Source organism: Ctenocephalides felis, unplaced genomic scaffold (assembly GCF_003426905.1).
Source record: "Ctenocephalides felis isolate EL2017-DRISC unplaced genomic scaffold, ASM342690v1 CF-g0.4_SCAFFOLD_01170, whole genome shotgun sequence".
NCBI classification, from domain to species: Eukaryota; Metazoa; Arthropoda; class Insecta; order Siphonaptera; family Pulicidae; genus Ctenocephalides; species Ctenocephalides felis.
The window spans coordinates 17423265-17443273 of record NW_020537324.1 but is presented as its reverse complement, the minus strand read 5'-3'; the positions used below and the strand labels follow the sequence as shown (position 1 = coordinate 17443273).

Genomic DNA, 20009 nt, shown 5'->3' with positions numbered 1-20009 from the left:
AAATCGATTTTTTTAATTAAAACAGGTTTTTGAAATTTTATATCTTTTAACGGAAAACCCGGTAAAATCTATGAAATATGTTTTGAAAAACCGACAAACCCTAAACGAGTGTATGCCACTAGGCAACCTTTATTTTTCTTCCATTTTCTATATATAAAAAAACATATATATTTTAATTGTATCTAGAGAAATGTATTTGTATGTACAATTCCAATGAAAAGTAGGTAACAACAATTCAAAACTTATACGAGTACTCTTATCTGTTTATTTATTTCTTGACTCAAAATAATGAATATCTATTTTGAGTCAAGAAATAATTAAACACATAATAGTATAAGTTTTGAAATTGTTGTACCTACTTTTTATTGGAACATTTTTTGCTAAAACTGATAATAAATTTAGAATCGAACACTTATATGTGATGATAAATTTCAAGACAATTAATAATTAACCAAATATTTTTTGGTAGGATGTTTTCACTTTTTTTTGCTAGTATAAATATTTTGGTAAAACTACGTATAAATTGATAACTAAATAGAGAGTAGTAGAGTTTCAATATTTTTAACGCTACTTGGTCATTTTAAAAGGATAAAATGAAAATGAAAATATATTTTTGCGTATCTTTTGAAAGTGGAGCAAAAATTAAACAGATAATCATTTCTGTCTGGATATTTTCCAAGCAGCTTATTTCTATTTGCTCACTTTTTGCTAAAACTAAAAATAAATAGAAAATAGAAAATACTTATGTAAAGTTTATTAATACGTGTACCTATTTCAAGTAATAATCAAACAGATAGTTAGTTTATCTTGATATTTTTTAAGATCTACATTTATTTAATCATTTATTGCAAAAATAGTAGGTATTTATTAAAAGCTTATTTATGTGTGTATCTATTTCGAGTCGAATAACAATCAAACAGAGATAGTAGTTTATCTCTATTGTTTTTTTTAACACTGCTTTTTTATTTGAAGATTTTTTGCTGAAACTAACAATAAATTCCAAATGGAACATATATGTGGATGTATCTATTTCAAGTCTAATGATGAGCAGATACTATTTTTTGTCTTGGTATTTCTAAATTTATTTGATGTGATCACCTATTGCAAAAAATAAGAATAATTTAAAATAAAATACATTTATGTGTATATACATTTCATGAAAAACATGACACAGATATCAATTTCTATATTTCTGTCATTTTCAACTTCCTTTTTGTTGAAAATAATAAATATTTCATATTTTACCAAGCAAATCGTGCAAAATCTATGTTGAAATTCTAGTACTGATTTCTAAAAGTTACAAAGGAATTATTGCATGAATAATAGCAATAAAACTGCATTTAAGTTATATATCATTAAAAGCCTATTTTTTGCTCAATTCGTTTTATATTAACTTTTTGTGCATTAACAAAAAAAAAAAACCATCGCGTTATAAAATTAATATAAACACAGTTTTGAAAAAATGTTAAATATTCCGATCTAAAAATATAAAATGGAATCAATTTCATAATTGAAAGATTAATTTTAAAATGCATTGTATATTTACTATGTCATTATATATAATAATAATTGAAATCAAAATAATTATTTTATAATTCAAAAATTTAATGTGTTTAAATCTCCCTTATAAATACACGTTCGCAAAATGACAAAATTATAATGTGATATGATAATTTCATTTCCTGCAATGCGCTATGCATGTAAATCGACAAAACATTTGATAAATCTGTTTTTTCGAAACCATATAACACTATGGACTTGATTTATATAGTTTCTCGCACTTGCAGATTTTCAACAAACTTCTAAAGTTTTGCGGCATATCCATAACTCACGCTAGGAATTTAAGATACGTTTTATGTATACATATAGTATATACAGGAATTCATTTCTCATTTTACAATCGTCTCGAAAGTGCGCGCATCGAAATAATTCTCGTTTTTTATCGTTGATGCTTTTGTAGTTTATTCCGGCTTATCGAACATTCGAAGCGAGTTTATATATAAGCGAGATAAATCGAGATCTTAAGATGTTTTTTGAGGAATTCAAAGGGAAGAGATATGTGGAGCCTGGTTCTTACCTTCTGAATTCCGCGCGGATGTCGTCCGGATTCATATCGGTGGTGCTCACTTCGCCGGCGTCGGAGTCGTACATCTCGCTGGGCGTTTTAAATGCGTTCGAGTGCCGGCACGAGGTCTCTTTACGTTGCTGAAAAAATACAATGTTTAACTAAACATATATATATATTATATATATATATATATATATATATATATAATATCGTCAATATTAAAACAACTATTGAGTTGTTTTTCCACCATGTCAATATAGTATATAACGACCCTTTACGGCTGACAATTTTAACTTCCCCAAATTTACTAAATGTTCTTAACTGCAGTTGTAGATAAAATAGAGAATAAAAAAAATACATATGTAAACCACAGTAATAATAATGATTATTATTATCATGCATCGGTGAAAAGTAGAGACTAGCATTTATTGAGAAATCCCCTTTTTCCACCTGAGCTTGACTTGTTCCTTTTGGGCTCATGCTTTATGATGTGCTGATATCACAAAAATAACAAACGACTTACTCATGAACACAAAGACACAGGCATACCTACAATTCAAGAACATTTGGATGCTATCAATGATATCAATATTGGTTGATATCAATGGTTGCCATTAATTATAGGTACAGAATTGACGTCCATCCTAACCAACTAGCATGTCATTTATATCAGGAAAGCCAGCCGACCAGGCTCAAAAGAAAAATACCCTGAGGCTTAATATAATTTAATTAACTATAATACTTTCATTTTACTAAATTTTATTGTTTTTTCCCTTTTGTTTTTAGTTTTTTTTTATTATAGTAGCTGTAGTAGATACGCCACTGGGGGTATCTACTAATTTGTGAATAATGAATTGTAAACAACTCGTCAGCATTCTATGCTAAACGTAATTATATATACAGATGGAGAATGAAGTTAAAATTTAAAAAAAAACTTATGAACTGCTATTTTAAAATCGTTTGTAGAAAATGGACAAAATGATTTTTGTAATAAATTGCATTTTCCCTCAATAAATATGTTATTATAGTTCAAATTTAATAAAAAGACTAAGATGAGTAAAAACCATAGAAACTGTTATCATTAAATAATACTGCCCCTAGGACAGATTCGTGAGCTGAGTTAAACTCCAACTCGATTCAGAGAAAAAATAGTGTGAAACATTTAACATTGTCATTTCACACCACATTGCCCGAAATAATAGTTTTTTTATTGAAAACATATTTTTGATGTTTACCTTCTAGTACAAAGTATATTGTAAAATCAAATTTTGTAGATATTTAGATCAGACACATACTGAGTGTTATTAGTTTATATTACAGAAATTTTAAAGTAAAATTCGATATGATTTCAAAGTACATTTAACGTAAAGTATCAATCACATTAATAACTGAATTCTTACTTCATTTATAAAACGTTAGTATTTTGCTGCATTTATTGTTTGTAAAAATTAACTTATTTTATATATATGTTATAAATTCTTATGGAAAAATTAAAAATAAAATATTCAGATTTCTGAATTTTAAAGTGTTTCAATGTGTTTCAGTTTAACAAAACAATACCGGTACCAATATTCACATTCAATTTTTTTGAAATTTTGGTAGATAAGAAATTAAATGCGTTTATATTGGTAACTAAAATATGTAGAAATACTATGCAAATTATTAATAATATCAAAATAAGTTATAATATTTACAAAAAAGTTTTGGCACCTGCTAAATTCACACGTTTCATAATATGCTTGATCTCAGAGAGATGGACGTGAAGACTAATTTGCTTAATTATGTGATCCGCGTAATTTTAAAAGTAACGAAGATTAATTCTTCATAGAACATAAAGAAAAGCTTAAATAAGCTTATATATAGTATAGAAAATTCTTCAAGCGAAAGAATGAGGTCACAAATGTGTTACATCAGAGAGAAACAATATGCTCTAATGTTCGTAATTCTCCTGGTTTATAAACTCATGAAAACACATCTACATATACACAAATTATATATATATATATATATATATATATATAACATGTACATTCAATTAAGAATAAAACATCACGCTAATCCAAAATGTTATTTGTTTTAGTTTCGCATTCAACATGCATAAAACTTTTTTTAATTAAAAATTTGATACAAATTGCAAATGCTTTGAAAACATTATAAAACTAATATATTCATTTATTTGTGACATTGTGCACAGTTCCATAAGGAAAATAATAGGAATTATTTAAATTTAATAATTAACGTTTAATAAATATATGTATAGTAAAATGAAATTTGCACTGAAGCAAGTGAGAAAAAAAATAGTTGAAAATTTTAATTTTGGGTTTGTCAAAGTTGATTAAAAAGCTTAATTTTTTACTAAAAACATTTTATACAGCTGAATAAGAAAGTAAATGTAAATATAAAAATTGGTATAAATATGGAGTAGAGCCGAGCTTAAAGCTCCGTGAGTCCGGGTTTTTAATTTTAATTACTGAGAGTTAAAAATACTTATATACTAATAAAATATCTATGAGCTAATATTATATTTGGATACTGAATGGGATATTTAACTCGAAGATGCATCCAATAAATATGACTTATTATACACGTTTTGTAAATATATGTAATAAAATATTTCCAATATTTCCAATATTTTAGTAAAATTTGTGAAAATATAACTTTGAAGTTATAATATAGATTCCAAACTAACCTCTCATCAAGGTTCAAATTCCTCCATTATATTTATAAAATATTTCAGGAAAAGGTATAATTATTACTTTACGTAGAATACTACTTATTATACACGTTTTGTTAATTATCATACATGCATCATTATAAATATTAATATTAATTACACAGTAAGATGAAGATGGACGAGAAAGAGAATTCTCTGTTACATGATCTTGTTACTGAATTAATAACCTGAGTCGAGACTTAATATGATGCTGGCACACGAAATTAAATTATCTCCAGAATCGAATCGTGCGGATCGTTAATTTGGTAAATTAATAGATTATCAATTGGTATTGATATTATTACTGCAGAATATATCATCAGGATTACTCATTATTAATTGTCATAATTATTAGATCGAATATTCCCGAATTTGACTTGTAAAGTAAATAGTGGTAAAGGTATTTTAACGAAGTCAGGGCAAAGTATATATATAGATGTATATAAACATTTAGAATTCGCAATATATGCAATTACAATGTACACAAGTTTCAAAACTGCCTGTAACGTTGAATTAAGCTTTGTAATTAAACTTTGATAGCATAGTATTCGATTTGTAGGATATCTGGTATACTTAAATGTTTTTGCAAATAAATTTATTATATTTTGCTCATAAGTACAGAATATTGATTATTCATTCTTTTTTTATGAAGAATACGTCAACTATTTGAAAATAGTTATATTGACTTTTCGTGAATTAAAAATGGATTAATATCAATATTTTTCTGTTTCAACGATTCTACACTTAAGAATTATTTCTTTCATTTTTGTTTATTTAAACTTTGAGTCCATAGCCGTAAATCATATTTTTAGAATCCGAAGTTTAAATGAATAAAATTGATTAAAATTACCCGAAAAATAGTCACAGATAAACCAAAGCTCTGGTTTGCTTAAAAGCTCATGTATATATGTGTATATATATATATATATATATATATATATTATTTCTAAATTAATATCTATCTATCAACACCTGACTAGGTTTACCTCATAATCAGTGCGTTATAATTTTAAAATCTAAAATATGGAAACCTAAATTAGCATTATGTGTTATCCGTTACAAGTCGTTCATTATACTGCCCCACTAACGATTGTCGGATTCTGAATTCTCTATTCAAGGTCAAGTGGTAAGTAACGCATTATCAAATAGGAAAGAGAAGGAATAGGGCCCAGTTAATTTTTCAACTTAGATTTTAAAATTATAACACACTAATGGTGAGACAAACCTAGTCTCAAACCGTTTGTAAAATTATTATTTAACAAATTAGTGCAAAAAAGAGTGAATTAATATATTATATATATATATATATATATATATATATGTGTGTGTGTGTGTGTGTATGTGCCTTCATTTTTCTGAAGCAAAATGCTCATCCTTTTCAGAAAACTAAAATCATAAATAAATGCAGGATTTTTTACTGAGTTAACTTTGTCTGATTTACTAAAAATAATATTGTTAAACTTATATAAATAACCATGTATTCACTTTCACTTAATGAGTTTGATTTTACATACTCAAAAGGTGTTATCATACGATTTTTAGCTGTAAACGTATTTTAAGTTGATCAACAATATTATATTTTTCTTTCAGTTATTTCTTTTAATTATAAACCTACATCAAACTTGTTTCTCATAATTCCTTGTTAATTTTCGGTATGGTAAGTTATAGTAATAGTCCAAAAATTGAAAATATTTTTTTTTGCATATTTACGTTTTAGAGGTTTCTGAACATTTTGGCATACCTTAGAAAAAAATGAGATTGTGATTTGAATAATTTAAAAAACATTCCACTTGTATCGATGTAATGAAGAATTTATTAAATTTTAGCCAAGGCAGGTCTAGGGGTTTCGGAGATCCAGAAAAAAATAAAAAAGCCATATGGCGGACAAAAATGAGATATTAGCAGATTTTAACAGTCAGTATCAACCGATATGAATGGGTATCAAGAACTATCAAGAAATTTCAAAGTTTTCAGAAAAAAGGCAAAAAATATCAGCAAATTTTCAAGATTTCAAAAAATTCTAAGTTTTTAAAAAATATCACTATTTTTCAAAAGAGTATTATTTGCCAATTTTTTCAATCATCAAATTTTACACAAATTTTTTAAAAATGCTCAAAAAATAATCATAATTCTCAAAAAAATACTATTCTCATCATTTAAATCATTTAAAAACTTCAATTTACAATACGAAAAGTTCCAGCAATTAGCCTTAAATCACGATACCATGCACTACTAGTTTTCTTATAATTTAAATTCATGCTATACATACCGACTCTCGTTTTATCCTCACCTGTCTGCGCTGGAAAACCAGTTTGGGCATGAAAATCAGCAGCAAAACTATCGTGCAAGTCAGCTGAGAGCGCAGGAAGTGGGCCAGGAACACGAGGTCGGGGTGAAGCATTGCTATCTCGAAATATATATCACGCAGGAGATAGAAGCTACCCGAGACCGCGGTCTCGACGCAGATCGCGGCGCACAGAAACTGACGCTCCTGGAAAGGTAATAACGATAAGGTTATTAATTAAATTTAACACTTTACACCACATGTGGGAAAAATCATAACAAACTGACATACTAGCATAAATGATAGAATTATGAATGGCTACAAAATATAAAAAAGTTGTCAGTATTGGGTGTGCGACATAAGTTTTCCAATGTAGTTTTTACTGCTCTACACGAATCTAAAGTCAAAATTGAGGGTCAAATGGCAAATACATCAAGATCTTAGAATTATAACTGTAGAAGAAGAAATCAATCATTTCTGCTCCAGATACAAGACTCGTCTAAGTCGTCATTCAAATAAACTAGCGTGTGACCTGCCCGAGCCTTTACCGCCAAAGCTACTTAAAGGGCACAACTAGTGTAACCGCCTAAAAAAAGGTGATTTTTGGGAATTTATATTAAAAAAACTACTTTATCAATCATTTCAAAATTAGGAATATATTTATAGATGTTTTAAAAATACATAGTAAAAATTTTGAAGAAAAAAATTAAATATTTTTTTAATTATCGTCGATCTCCAACGGCGCGACAAAAAAAGGCCCTTCACTGCTGCAGTGATTCCGGCCTTCTACGTGGATGAAATTAAAAAAAAAAATTGTTAAACTAGATAATATTGTCTGTAAAATGAACTACGATAAAGAAAAAAATCAAAAATTGACATAATGACGGCGTTTTTTTAAAAAAAAGTCGAATTTTACCCAAAATTTTGGTCGTTTTTGGATTGTCAAAATTCGATTTTTGATTCGATCAAAAAATTTATAGTTCATTTTACGGAGAACTATATATAGAACATGTAAAAAAAATTGATAGTGATCAGATCATTTGTTTTTGAATAATCGCTGCAGCAAATTCGGAAAATGCTGTTTCGAAAAAAACGCGTTTAAAGATTAAATGATCGTTATACTATATACTATATATATACTCTTTAAATGGCTGTAACTCAAAAACTATTTAGGATATCGGTTTCAAATTTTGGTATGTTATTTTTATATGTATAACCTATCAAAATATGGAAAAATTGAAAATTCGATTTTTTAAAAATTTCACACTAGTTGTGCCCCTTAAACGAAGAAACTGCAATAATTTACTACATCCAACCATAGAATATCTGGGAAGGTGCTATAGCAAGATAGTGATCCTTCACACTCTGTCGAATCAAATTTACCTATTTAAGTAGCTTAATGTACTGTGTGTATAGTTTGCTATGTAAAATAAAACAAAACAAAAATGCAAATAATTGAAAATAAAGACAAAATTTCCGTACTCGTAACTCTATTGCATAATTCTTGAAATTTTATAATTTTTGTCTTTTTTTTGCTCTTTCTACCTTAAATGACTATTGAGCATTTCCATAAATGATTAAGTTTTTTTTTGTAGAAAACAGCAGTATTTTGCCAACAGACTATCAAATATTCAAATTGCAACCATGGTTGCAGATTACCCAGGGCCAATAAGAAGGAAATATTTTTGCAAATTACTGCTGCTAATTATACAAAAAATACATGATAGGTCATTTAATTAAAATTTATTAAGGTAAAAAGGGCCAGAAAACGACAGAAATTATAATATTTTGATCATTATGCAGAAGAATGACTACATTGGAGACTTTGTCGTTTTTTTTAATTTTTTAATTTTTTTGCCATTTGACCCCCTACTTCGTGTTCTTTAGATTTGTGTTCAGTAGTAAAAATATCTTTCTTATTTTGTGGATCTGTGGTATGAAACTATGGATGATTCATATGATTGCAGATTTAAATTTTACCGATATAAATTGTAGAAATAACTTACTCATTAGCAAGCATCTTTAGTTACTCCTTGGTAACTTTTCAGAATTTCAATTCCATAGTCCAACGGATTGTAATTTAATTTAATTTTTTAAATATCATTTGAATAGCACTCAGAACTTAATGAGTCCTAAGAGCTAATGTGCTCAATTCAAACGATGTGGTTTTTCATAGATGACAACTCAAGCCATTGCCCTATATCTATATGATGCATTCATTATTGAAATTTATTTAATATTGATATTTCTTTCTAATGCGAGAAAAGACAGTCGGAATTATATTACTATCTATACTTCCAAGCGAAAAAAAGATGCCACTGCTGCTTGACATCAAGCTTTTCAAGGCGGGTGTCAAATCTAGCATTTTTGATTAAGATCCCAGAGCTCTAACCAATTCACAAAAAAGCTCGCAATACAATAAATAATTAAAAAAATGGCCATGTAACAATGAAAACTTTGGGTACAATATATGAAAATTAGCAATAAATTACTTAAACATTTAATTTTTTGTTTTCCAGGCAAGATAAATAAATTTAAATGTGAAAAGTAATCGAGAATGGCAATAAATCACAAAATTCATTAGTTGGGTAAATTCAAGGTCCCAATATTATAAGATTTTTAAATAAAACTTTGTTCATTCGGATTATATTAATGATATTAATTTTATACTACAATTCTTTGATGTAAATTTGCTTTTCTGATCATTTTATTAAATATTGAAAATTGTATTCCTTGTATTTTGTGTAATTAAATAATGATTATTGCAATAAACTGCCAAGCTAAACATGATTATAGTCTGAATCTGACAATGAGAAACTTTCTTGAGAAAAACCTACCTAATACAATGCAACTTGCATCCAATAAACAGATATTAGTTATTAAAATTTATTATTTTTCGTTAATTGTATTTTGATGTTTTCCTTTTATTATTTGTTTATTTATGTGAAAATAAAAAATAAAAAAGTAGAATCAAAATAATTTTGTGTAATTTAGTGATGCCAAATAATCTAAGTAATAGATATCTACTTTTTATTTTATGTTCATTGCTACATTTATGTTTTCAAAGTCTGCTAATAAACTAATTATATATATTAACTACTCATATATTACTTTCCATAAGATTCATATATCTTAAATTTCTACATAAAAATTGTGAATATTTTTGTATATGTCTCAAGCCATGAAAATCCAACCTTATCCTTCAGAAATTTGTAACTTCGAATACAAAAAGTAAAGTTGTGCTTTATTAGTATGAACGAGGGCCTCGATTGCCATCCCAAAATGAACACCCAAAATCGGCACTTCAGATATTTTCAACAAAAACTTCCAAGTTTATGAATGGGGCAATGGCCTGTTATCAAACTTCAGTGAATTATTAATACAAGATGGCAATGAAATTTTAACCCTCGGAATAATTAAGTGAGATTAAACGATTTCATACTATCAGGTGAAGTATGTAAAGTTAAAAAAAGATGCTCGTGAAAAATTTACTTTATTTAATTATATTTTCTCTGCTACTGCTTGAACACTCCGAGAATACATAATGTGTTATATTATAAAAGTTTTCCTTAGCGTACATGAGGAATTATGTTTTTTTTTTAAATTATAAAGCTTGTGGCAAGTCAAAAATGAAAACATCTCAGGAACACGGTTTTATAACATTTTCTAACACGAATTCTAAAGAAAAATTAATTAACTAAAGGTGCAATTAGTGAATTATAGTCAAGTATGGAAGACGCATGTGTAAAATAATATTATATTAGTATATTTGTAGTTTTATAATATTATAGTTACTTTATAATATGAATTGAAATTGTTTAGAAATAAAATGTTGAGAGCCTGCTTGTTTAATCTTTTTCTAATAATTTTACAAGACATCTTTATAATATTTTTAAATTTAAATTTAAATTTCAATAACTTAAAAAAATGTAAATATTAAATATATCATAACAAATAGTTATTTAATGATTCTGCACTTATTTTTCATAGGGGCAATTAAATATATAATTCACGTAAGACGAAGATTCATCTTAATTTAATATTAAAATTAAATATTAATCTTAATTTATTATTACGCAAGTTAAATATTAATGTATAAAAATATTTTTTATTTTACATTTGAGTTAAGATTTCAATAATTCATGCAGTGTTATTGATAGTATCCTATTCTAAATAAAATTTTAATATAAGATTTTTTTGTAAGACTTTTGTGAATTTGAAATGAATCAATAGTACTAATTTTATAAAATAGAAATTATATTCAATTGAAAACATATGAAGAAATATTAAAATAGATCAATCGGAAATTTCATGTTTAAATTAAAAAGGTAAAATTTGATTTTATTACACAACAGTAATGAATTTATTTCGATTACAAAAATTAAGTGTTTTTTAGTTGAACTTCTCTAAGTAAATGAAAGTGAATCCGCAAATTATTCGTTTCATAGAAGTGCTCTTTGGTAAACCACGTTTTTTGTTTTTTGGTCTGACGTTAACACAAACAAAGCGGATGGTTTACCAACTCGTGAACAGGCAACGTATAACTGCCCATGTGAGAAACAATGATTTTCTAAATAATATATTTGAAATTTATCCTGCAAACACTAAGCGATTGGCCTTGCGACTAGTTATTGCGAACGCAAGGCGAACTGGAAATTGCAATCGTTTGAAGTCAAACGGAAGACCACCGAATCACTAATTTTCTTAGTTATAAACATTGCGGAGCCCGAGACCTTTCCAACGAATGCAAAATTGTCTAAATCGGTTCGTGCATTCTGGAGTTATATCGTCAGGAAGAAAAAAACGACTTATTTTTATATATATGTAGATATACATACGTATATGTAAAATAAAATAGTGCATTCAAACTGCTCGTTCTAAAACGCAGGGAAATGCATATGCGATACCTATGTATTTTAAATATTGCAAACAAACTTTTTGGTTTGATAATTATGGAACTTATGTAAAGTTTGTTTGCAAATTCTAGTAATGCAGTATTGTACCACTAAGCATATAGTTATACTTTTAACTAGTATTAAATCCATTTATTATTTTATATTTTACTTATTTTTACTTTTACTGAACGAGTGCAAAAAACGAATATACCAAATTGAATAAAATTAAAGATTTTATAAATGCAATGTCCGAACGTTAGATAGCTAACTAGATAAAAACCAATTAAAATTTGAGGATATTATACGCATATATGATTACATGATATACATCCTTATGATGCAAAACACAAGTTGCCATCTATATTGTACTATAGTGAAACCAATAAATTTTTATTTAATACCCGTTCTGATAGTATTTATACACCGCAAGGGATGACATAAATTCCTATTGTCAGGAGAAGTTTCGCCTAGAGCCAGTTGTTGCTCCGTTGACCCGCGCCAAACAAAGGCGATATCTCACAGGAGCAAAATTGGCGCGGTCCATGCGACTTATTTATAACAGTCTAGCGATTTTATGGAAATTGCGGTCAGACACAAAGAGGGATTAAATTGAAGGCAGATAAAAATCAGAATTTGATCAATTATTTTCGATATATTGCTCCAGAGATAAGTAGAGATCATTTTATTGCGATGTCCAATTGAACGATTGAAGATGATGAACCCAGTAGTCTCTACAAATCGATAGTAACGTTTTGTAATTTTCATTTGTATCAGTATGAATTTATAAAATTATTACGGTCCTGCAATTTTGTAGAAATTACGACCAGACAAAAGCATTTTGAATTGAAAGCGAACGAAAATTGTATCAAACATTGTCAATATACTGATCACATTTAAGCAGCGGTCGTATAATTGATGAATACTGTAGTCCACAAAAATAGTGAAATTTAGTCGCCAAAAAATTGCTTATAGCATTCATAAATATCAGTATGTATCAAATGTAGATATTTATTTTTATTAAATATATATAAATCTGAAACCATAGATCATCCATATTTGATGATTTTTGTTATTAGTATTAATCTGATAGGGCTGACTTTTTATTGGTGCAGCAATGCCGGGAAAAGGCTATTTTTACTTGGAAACATATTGCTATCTATATTTCGAACTGAAAATCGATAACCAACCATAGATAAAAGCAAAATTGCAAAGAAGTAAAATGATGCGGTCGATGCAACTTATTTTGCAACTGTTATTTTGCAGACATTACGGCCAAACAAGGGCATATTGCATTGAAATCAAACAAAATGAAAAACGAAATTCAATAAACAACTTCAAACATAAACATATTTTATTAAAATAGGATAGTTTGGTCGCAAAAAACAAATCGGTTTTAACATTCGTAAATATTAGTAGAAACGTATATATTTATTATAATTTTTATACTTATAGATATACTTGTAGATATTTGTTATGATTAACCATATATAAATCTAAAACAACATATGAAAGAAAAGTTGCAAATCAGAGAATAATTACATGCCTCAAAAAATACCACTGAAATTGAGTAGTCTATAAAACGAGTATAGTTTAGTAGCAAAATATAAACTGTTAGTTCAATTTGTAACACTCGTAAATATTAAAAGAAATTTAGATATGTATTCTAATTAATCGAATAAAAATCTGAAACAATTTATAAAAGAAAGTTGACAAGAAGTAAAAAGACGCTGAAATTTGTTTATTGTTCTGCGATTTAGTAGAAATTATGGTCGGACAAAGGCATATTGAATTGACAAAGCAGATAGAAATTGGATCATTTATTTTCAATATTGCTTCACAGACAAGCAGAAATCATTCCAAACCATCTGATATAATTTTTCTTTTCATTTAAAGCAAAAAATTGCTGAAATTTTAAGACAATAATTTTATTTCTAGCATTTTTAAACTTTGAAGCCCATATAACTAAATTACAAGATAAGTATTTTGGAAGTAAAATGAACTATTTATTAGAATTAGAACATGATCTATAAAAATATCAAAAACGTCAGAATATTCTCAAAATTTATTCAACAAACTCAGAATATCTAAATCTTAATATATATACCTCGATTTTATAATTAAACAATGTGTCGTCTTCTGAAGATGCTCTGTATCCCCTCAAGCAATTATAAATAACACACTGGGGTGCATTTTCTATTTAACTTGCGTATATATAGCAAACATTACATTATGCGAGACACGTCACCTTTAACATTTTTTTTGGGAACGACAATGTGTATTTTAAGGATTTCATAGTAATAAGAAAATGTGAGTCGTTCTCAAATAAGGCAAAGTATTATTTCACTTGCGAGAATCTCGTTATGGTTATTGCGCGCACATGGGAAGGTAACGCGATGTTAATATACCCACGTTATTTTTTTATGGGCGCCCTTGAATAAAGGAAACTGTGAAAGTGAATTTTTGATATATTATAATAGTAATACATTATTATTATTATTTAATACTTTCGCAATTTATAATTAAATCATCGCCAGATACACCTATATAAATATTTCAATTATCATTATTTGAAAGTAACACATACTAGAACTAAACCTATAAAAGTCATATTTCAATTTGATATAAGATGAAATTATTACTAGATCATTTATTAAAATATAACATCGTTAGCTAAATTGGCTTATATAAATAATTTTATTAATTCCCGTAGGTGAAGTTATAGTAATCGCAAAAAATCGAAAAAGAAAATTTTTATATATCTTTACGTTACAAAGGTTTTTGAACATCTTGGCATACCTTAGAAAAAATGGATGTATGAGTGTGTGTGTGCGGATACAAATTTTCGACGATTTTGGGAACACCGATCAACCGATTTGAATAATTCAAAAAACATTCGATTCGTATTGAGAAGTGCTGATTAGTTTTTGGCGAAGGCAGGTCTAACCGTTCCGAAGATACGGGGCAAAAATTGCCAAAAACGGTAACGCAGTCTTTAAGCGAACGCAGCTTCCGATTTTAATTATTCAAAAAACATTTTACTTGTATTGACAAGATGAATTGAACTGATTAAATTTTTGTTAAGGCAGATCCAAAAGTTATGGACTCTCAATAAAAATAAGTTGAAAATGTCATTTGGCGGTCAATAGGACATATGTACATCAAATTATCAGATAATTTATAGAGATTTTAATAATGTGTACACATTTTGTGTAATTTTTTTTAGGTTCCGAACGAAAATTTTCACTTACGGTACGGAAAGTTCCAGCCATTTGCCTTAAGGCACGATACCATAAAGGGTAAAGTGGGGGCTTAAAGGCCCGTGGGTAAAAAGATCCCTCACCAGTAGCTCGAAAACAAGCATAGCATAGAATATTTTACCAATTGTATTTGAAAATAGAAGTAAAAAGATGTAAACCAGTCATCACCTTGTTTTTACAAAGTTGCTATCGGGAGATAAACGGCATTGTTTGAAAATCCCTAATAAAAGTATTTTCTTTCTTGATTAGTTTTTTGGTTGTGAGCACCGTTATTCAGTTTTCAAATAAATAAAAATAATGAACAAACTTGAAAAAAAAAACTATATTATAAGAGATGAATTAAATAAATAGTCATTCCAATCCTGCTGATGAATATTTCTGTCGAAATACCAGGCCGAGGTTATAATACAGTATAATCTCTGTAAAAGATGTACCTTAAGATAAAAGATATTCTTCTTGTAAGCATTAAATAAAAGTTTTTTGTAGAAAGCCAAGCGTTGTTAATAATAAATTTTATTGCTAGATTGTTTATAAATTTTGAGAGAGTTTAAAGTAATAACTCACTCCAAATAAATATCTATAAAATTTCATCAAATAAATTCTCGTATACGTCTTGCATAAATTCATATAGTGCCCATGTTTACTTCTGATATTGCTTATAGAACGCTTTTCAAATATTTATACAGACGTAGAAAACACAAAATATTACATCGAGGGCAGACGTCATACACGAACTTATTCCTTTGAATTTATCCGTAAGCGTTTTTAAAATCAATATGAGCGAACGTACCTGAAATTGAGTGTCCGCATTTCTGCTCGCATAGCTCAGATGTATCCCGATTGCCAGTATAAGCATTTCTACAGCCTGTGTCACGAGATCCCATCTGTAAGATATTAAATATTTAATATATCTTGTCCCCAGAACTTTGTGTATTAGTATCCTTCGTGTCGATATATTACCTGAGCGGTTTGCAAGTGCTGAACTTAAGTCCGTCGATCGTGGACCCTACTTCGACGATACTTTGATGCTCCATGTAGTCTAAGCTGGATGCGGTGAAGGCGGCCAAGTAACAAAGTGCTGCCACGACCTGGAAAAGGGGGAAATGAATTTTCGAAATTTATAAAAGAATTTCTAAACTTTTTTTAGGCGGAAAATTAAATATGTTCAAGAGTTTTTACTTGAAAATTGGTTGTTAAAAGCTTGAATATATCAAAGTTCAATAAAGCTAATTTTGAAAACTTAAATAATTTTCGTTTTAATGAAATTCAAAATACATGTACGTCGAAATTAACATAACTAATTTAATGTACTCTAATATATCTATATTATACAACAATTAGTAATAAATAAAATGTACAATACTATCGTTAATGGTAAAAAATTAGTCAAGAAAGGTTTTAAATATTGGCCAAGAAAGGATAATAGACACAGAAATTTTAGTCAGATAATTGAACTGTTCGAGATAAATAATTAAACATGTTAAAGTTTTCAATGAAAAACCGTCTGTTACATGCACAAAAATACAAAATTCAATTAAGCCAATTTATAAATTTTATTACTTTGAAGGTATAATTGAAATCAGCGTATATAATGCATAATGTATAAAATAATTTTTACTCATTGTAACATTAAATAATTTTCAAATTTTAAACTATGACGGATTAAGCTACAAATGCTGATTTGCTATTGGCCAAACCTCGTAAATAATTATAATAAAGAAAACAAATAAAAAATCCAAAGATGTCGTGGTGTTTTTTATATACTTAAGGTACTTCTTTATATATTTAAAGTAATTACGACTGAAAATATTTTTATAGGCAAGACAAACTTCGCTGAAGTATTTATGTCTACAGATATGTACATAGGTTGCCATTCTGATGATCATGAAGACTATATTCTCAGAAAATGTAAAAAAAGTTATGATACAGTAGGGTAATTATAACATCTAATGTAGACATAAGTAATGGCAAAGTTTTTTTTTGACAGGCAAAAATGTACAATACATTTAATTACTTGAGTATATTACCCTAGGTAGGGTATTGTACTCCGTCCAAGTTTATATGACATTATCAGTGTATAACATATTTTACTTCAATAGTTTTTGACATTGATACAATTGGCACAAAAAGGGTAAAAGTAAGTTAGTAAACACCGTGAGTATGGCACATAAATATCTAATGAGCAAATGATAATTTTATTATTTATTACTTGTAAATTTGTAGTTTATGATATATTATATATATATATATTTATGTGCAGTTATTTTTTCATACAATAATTCAATATTGATACGTATATTACTTTTGTTTATTTTATTTGTTACTATTTTTCTAGGAAATTTAAAACATAACAAAACAATCACTTGCATCGGTTTGTGATGGTTATCAAATTATTTAATTATTATTAGGCAGAACAAAACAAATCAATCAAATTTACAGTTTTGAAGCAATAAATTAAATTTCCAGGTAAAAGAAACCACAAATATTCAAGATTGAGTAAATCAAGTTTCCAGAAAATCGATAACATTAAGGTTAAAGTCACAAGGCGAAGGGTAATTTATATTGATGAATACAATTTGTTTTGCTGTTTTCAATTCCATTCTCTAAAATTGCAGATAAATTAGGGGCTATATAAAGCCTGTGCTGTAATATTTCTAAATATTAATGATAGTTATGCAATTTTCTCTGCTACTTTACCACGCGACTGTTTAAATCGAGTTATTTATAGATCTTATGGGAAAACTTTAATTTAATTTCATCAGAAATATTGAGCAAAATTGAATACTAAACATACATATATTTCAGCAGGCCAATTACTTAAATTAAAGAACATTTGTGACTTACAATTGTTCCGTAACTTTAATGATTACAAATTTTAAGAAACATTGTTTTACAACTAAAATACACGATGAAATTTGCTTCATTATAAATTAATAATGAAACTTCCCGATAAATAATATATTTACTCAAATTATTAATTTTGACAACAAACTTTGATAATTATTTATAGAAATATCAATACTATTTTTTCATCTCTTCTGACAAAAAATATTATTCTTTTCACAAAGAATACTTAATTTTCGCGAAAATATTATATATTGGACAGACACTAAAATTGATGATAATTTTTCAAATTAGTTTCTTGTTATTGTTTATGGATTTTGCTTCATTTATCCAATACAAACTAAAAGTATGCAACACGAAATAAATTGAATCAGCCAGTGCGAAAAAGTAAACAGAAACAAGCAGAACATCGCATCTTTCCGCAAATATTTTTTTCGTCTTGTTAGCTTTACAAAACTAAAAGCAAAAGCTTGCATGCAAACATGCACTTTTCATAACTGTTTGTTCGTGATATTACACTACGATATTTCCAGTTGGAGAGTCTCAGTGTGAAACATTTTAGAAAACATTGTTCAAAGCCAAAGGTTCAAATTAAATAAAATTTTTATGTATCCAGTTGTTAAAGTTGTTGAGCCTTATAATAGACTTTATAAGTTTATCTTGTCAAAAGATCATTTAAAGCCATCTTATAGATTACACAGAATATATTTTGATTATAAAATCTCTGATATCTGCATTGTAGATATGACAAAATGTTTGATATTAGTTTATCCTTTCTGGATCATAGAGATAAAATTTGTACTAATACATATAGGGTATGGTGAGGCACAAATGTTCAATTTGAATTTCAGTAACGATACTGTCTAAGAAATGCCAAGTTTTTAAAACCAACCAGGTACAAATTAGTATCTACTATGCAATTATATGTTGCAATCGAATACGAAAAGTTCACCAAAAATTAATAATAAAAATTGTAATATATCCACATTTGAGAACACATAAAACTCACCATCTGAAAGTGGTTTCGATTTCTAAATATTTATCAGATTGCTGAAATTGCTGATTGGCGTCAATTTAGTGGCAGTATTTCGTATTTACACAAGCAAATATATATTATTGGATTTTGAGATAAATGATTGTATATGCATATGTATATGCAGGTTTACTACTGTATAAAATACTGTATAAAAATATGGGTAAGACTTTTCAATTTGAACCTTCCAGGATTGTAGATTCGGAAAATGTTTTTTTTTTCAATTTAAAAGTTAGTAGCACTTTTATTGTCATCTGTGATAAATTTGACGCCAATTGGTTTATTGGTGTAGAAGTTACGCTTCTCTTGAACAAGAAAAAAATTATCCCTTTTCTCTCGGATGCCGCTGCTCATTTTAAAGGTTTTAAATAAGTTGCAAAAGACCTTTAGTGAAGAGTTAATATCAAGGGCAAGTGTTTTTGATTGGCACAAATTGTTCAAAGAAGGTCGAGAGCACGTTGGAGAGAAAACCACATCAAAGACGACCAAGAACATCTACTGATCAACAAAATCAAAGAATTGGTGCTGATAGCATGCTTGCTGATATTGTTAGAATTTTAAATGGGTCAGTCAACACTATTTTGAAAGTCGTTTTTGCACCACAAAATGGGAATTGCACCACGAAAAATTAATTGCACCAACGCATACTGCTCTCGTTCTTCTCGGTGATTTGCTTTGATACCAAAAATAGATGAAGATTTCAAAAGTTATAAATGAATTTTACTCATATTTATACACATTGGTATATGAACAATTGTAGAAATCAACTATTATGAACTATTTGTAAAAGCATTCACGGTGATGTCTTACACTAAAACATATGCATGTCCTTCTTAAAGTACCTGATAAAAATATAGTAATAAATCTTATAATTAATTCGAACAATTTCGCTTCAATTAAATCATGGCACATATG

At 27.8% G+C, this 20009-nt stretch overlaps 2 protein-coding genes across 2 annotated transcripts in view; one reads left to right on the top strand and one right to left on the bottom strand.

The window, feature by feature from the left end:
• Window positions 1-20009, top strand: part of LOC113366928 (probable G-protein coupled receptor 158) — a 156657-nt gene that overhangs the window by 79615 nt on the left and 57033 nt on the right.
• On the bottom strand, window positions 966-16274 carry LOC113366272 (probable G-protein coupled receptor 158). Its single transcript, XM_026607853.1, has 5 exons — window positions 16178-16274; window positions 16008-16101; window positions 7072-7272; window positions 2078-2205; window positions 966-1098 (listed from the first exon to the last, which is right to left on the bottom strand). Exons 1-5 carry the CDS (start codon window positions 16249-16251, stop codon window positions 1095-1097), a joined length of 501 nt encoding a protein of 166 aa, XP_026463638.1. The 5' UTR covers window positions 16252-16274; the 3' UTR covers window positions 966-1094.

Bases quoted from the DNA above. Each gene is read 5' to 3' on its own strand.
- LOC113366272 (XM_026607853.1), bottom strand. From the start codon at position 16,251: ATGGAGCATCAAAGTATCGTCGAAGTAGGGTCCACGATCGACGGACTT. The intron at 16,102-16,177 runs GTAATATATCGA...AATATCTTACAG, and splicing joins AGCACTTGCAAACCGCTCAG to ATGGGATCTCGTGACACAGG. The intron at 7,273-16,007 runs GTACGTTCGCTC...TTACCTTTCCAG, and splicing joins ATGCGGACACTCAATTTCAG to GAGCGTCAGTTTCTGTGCGC.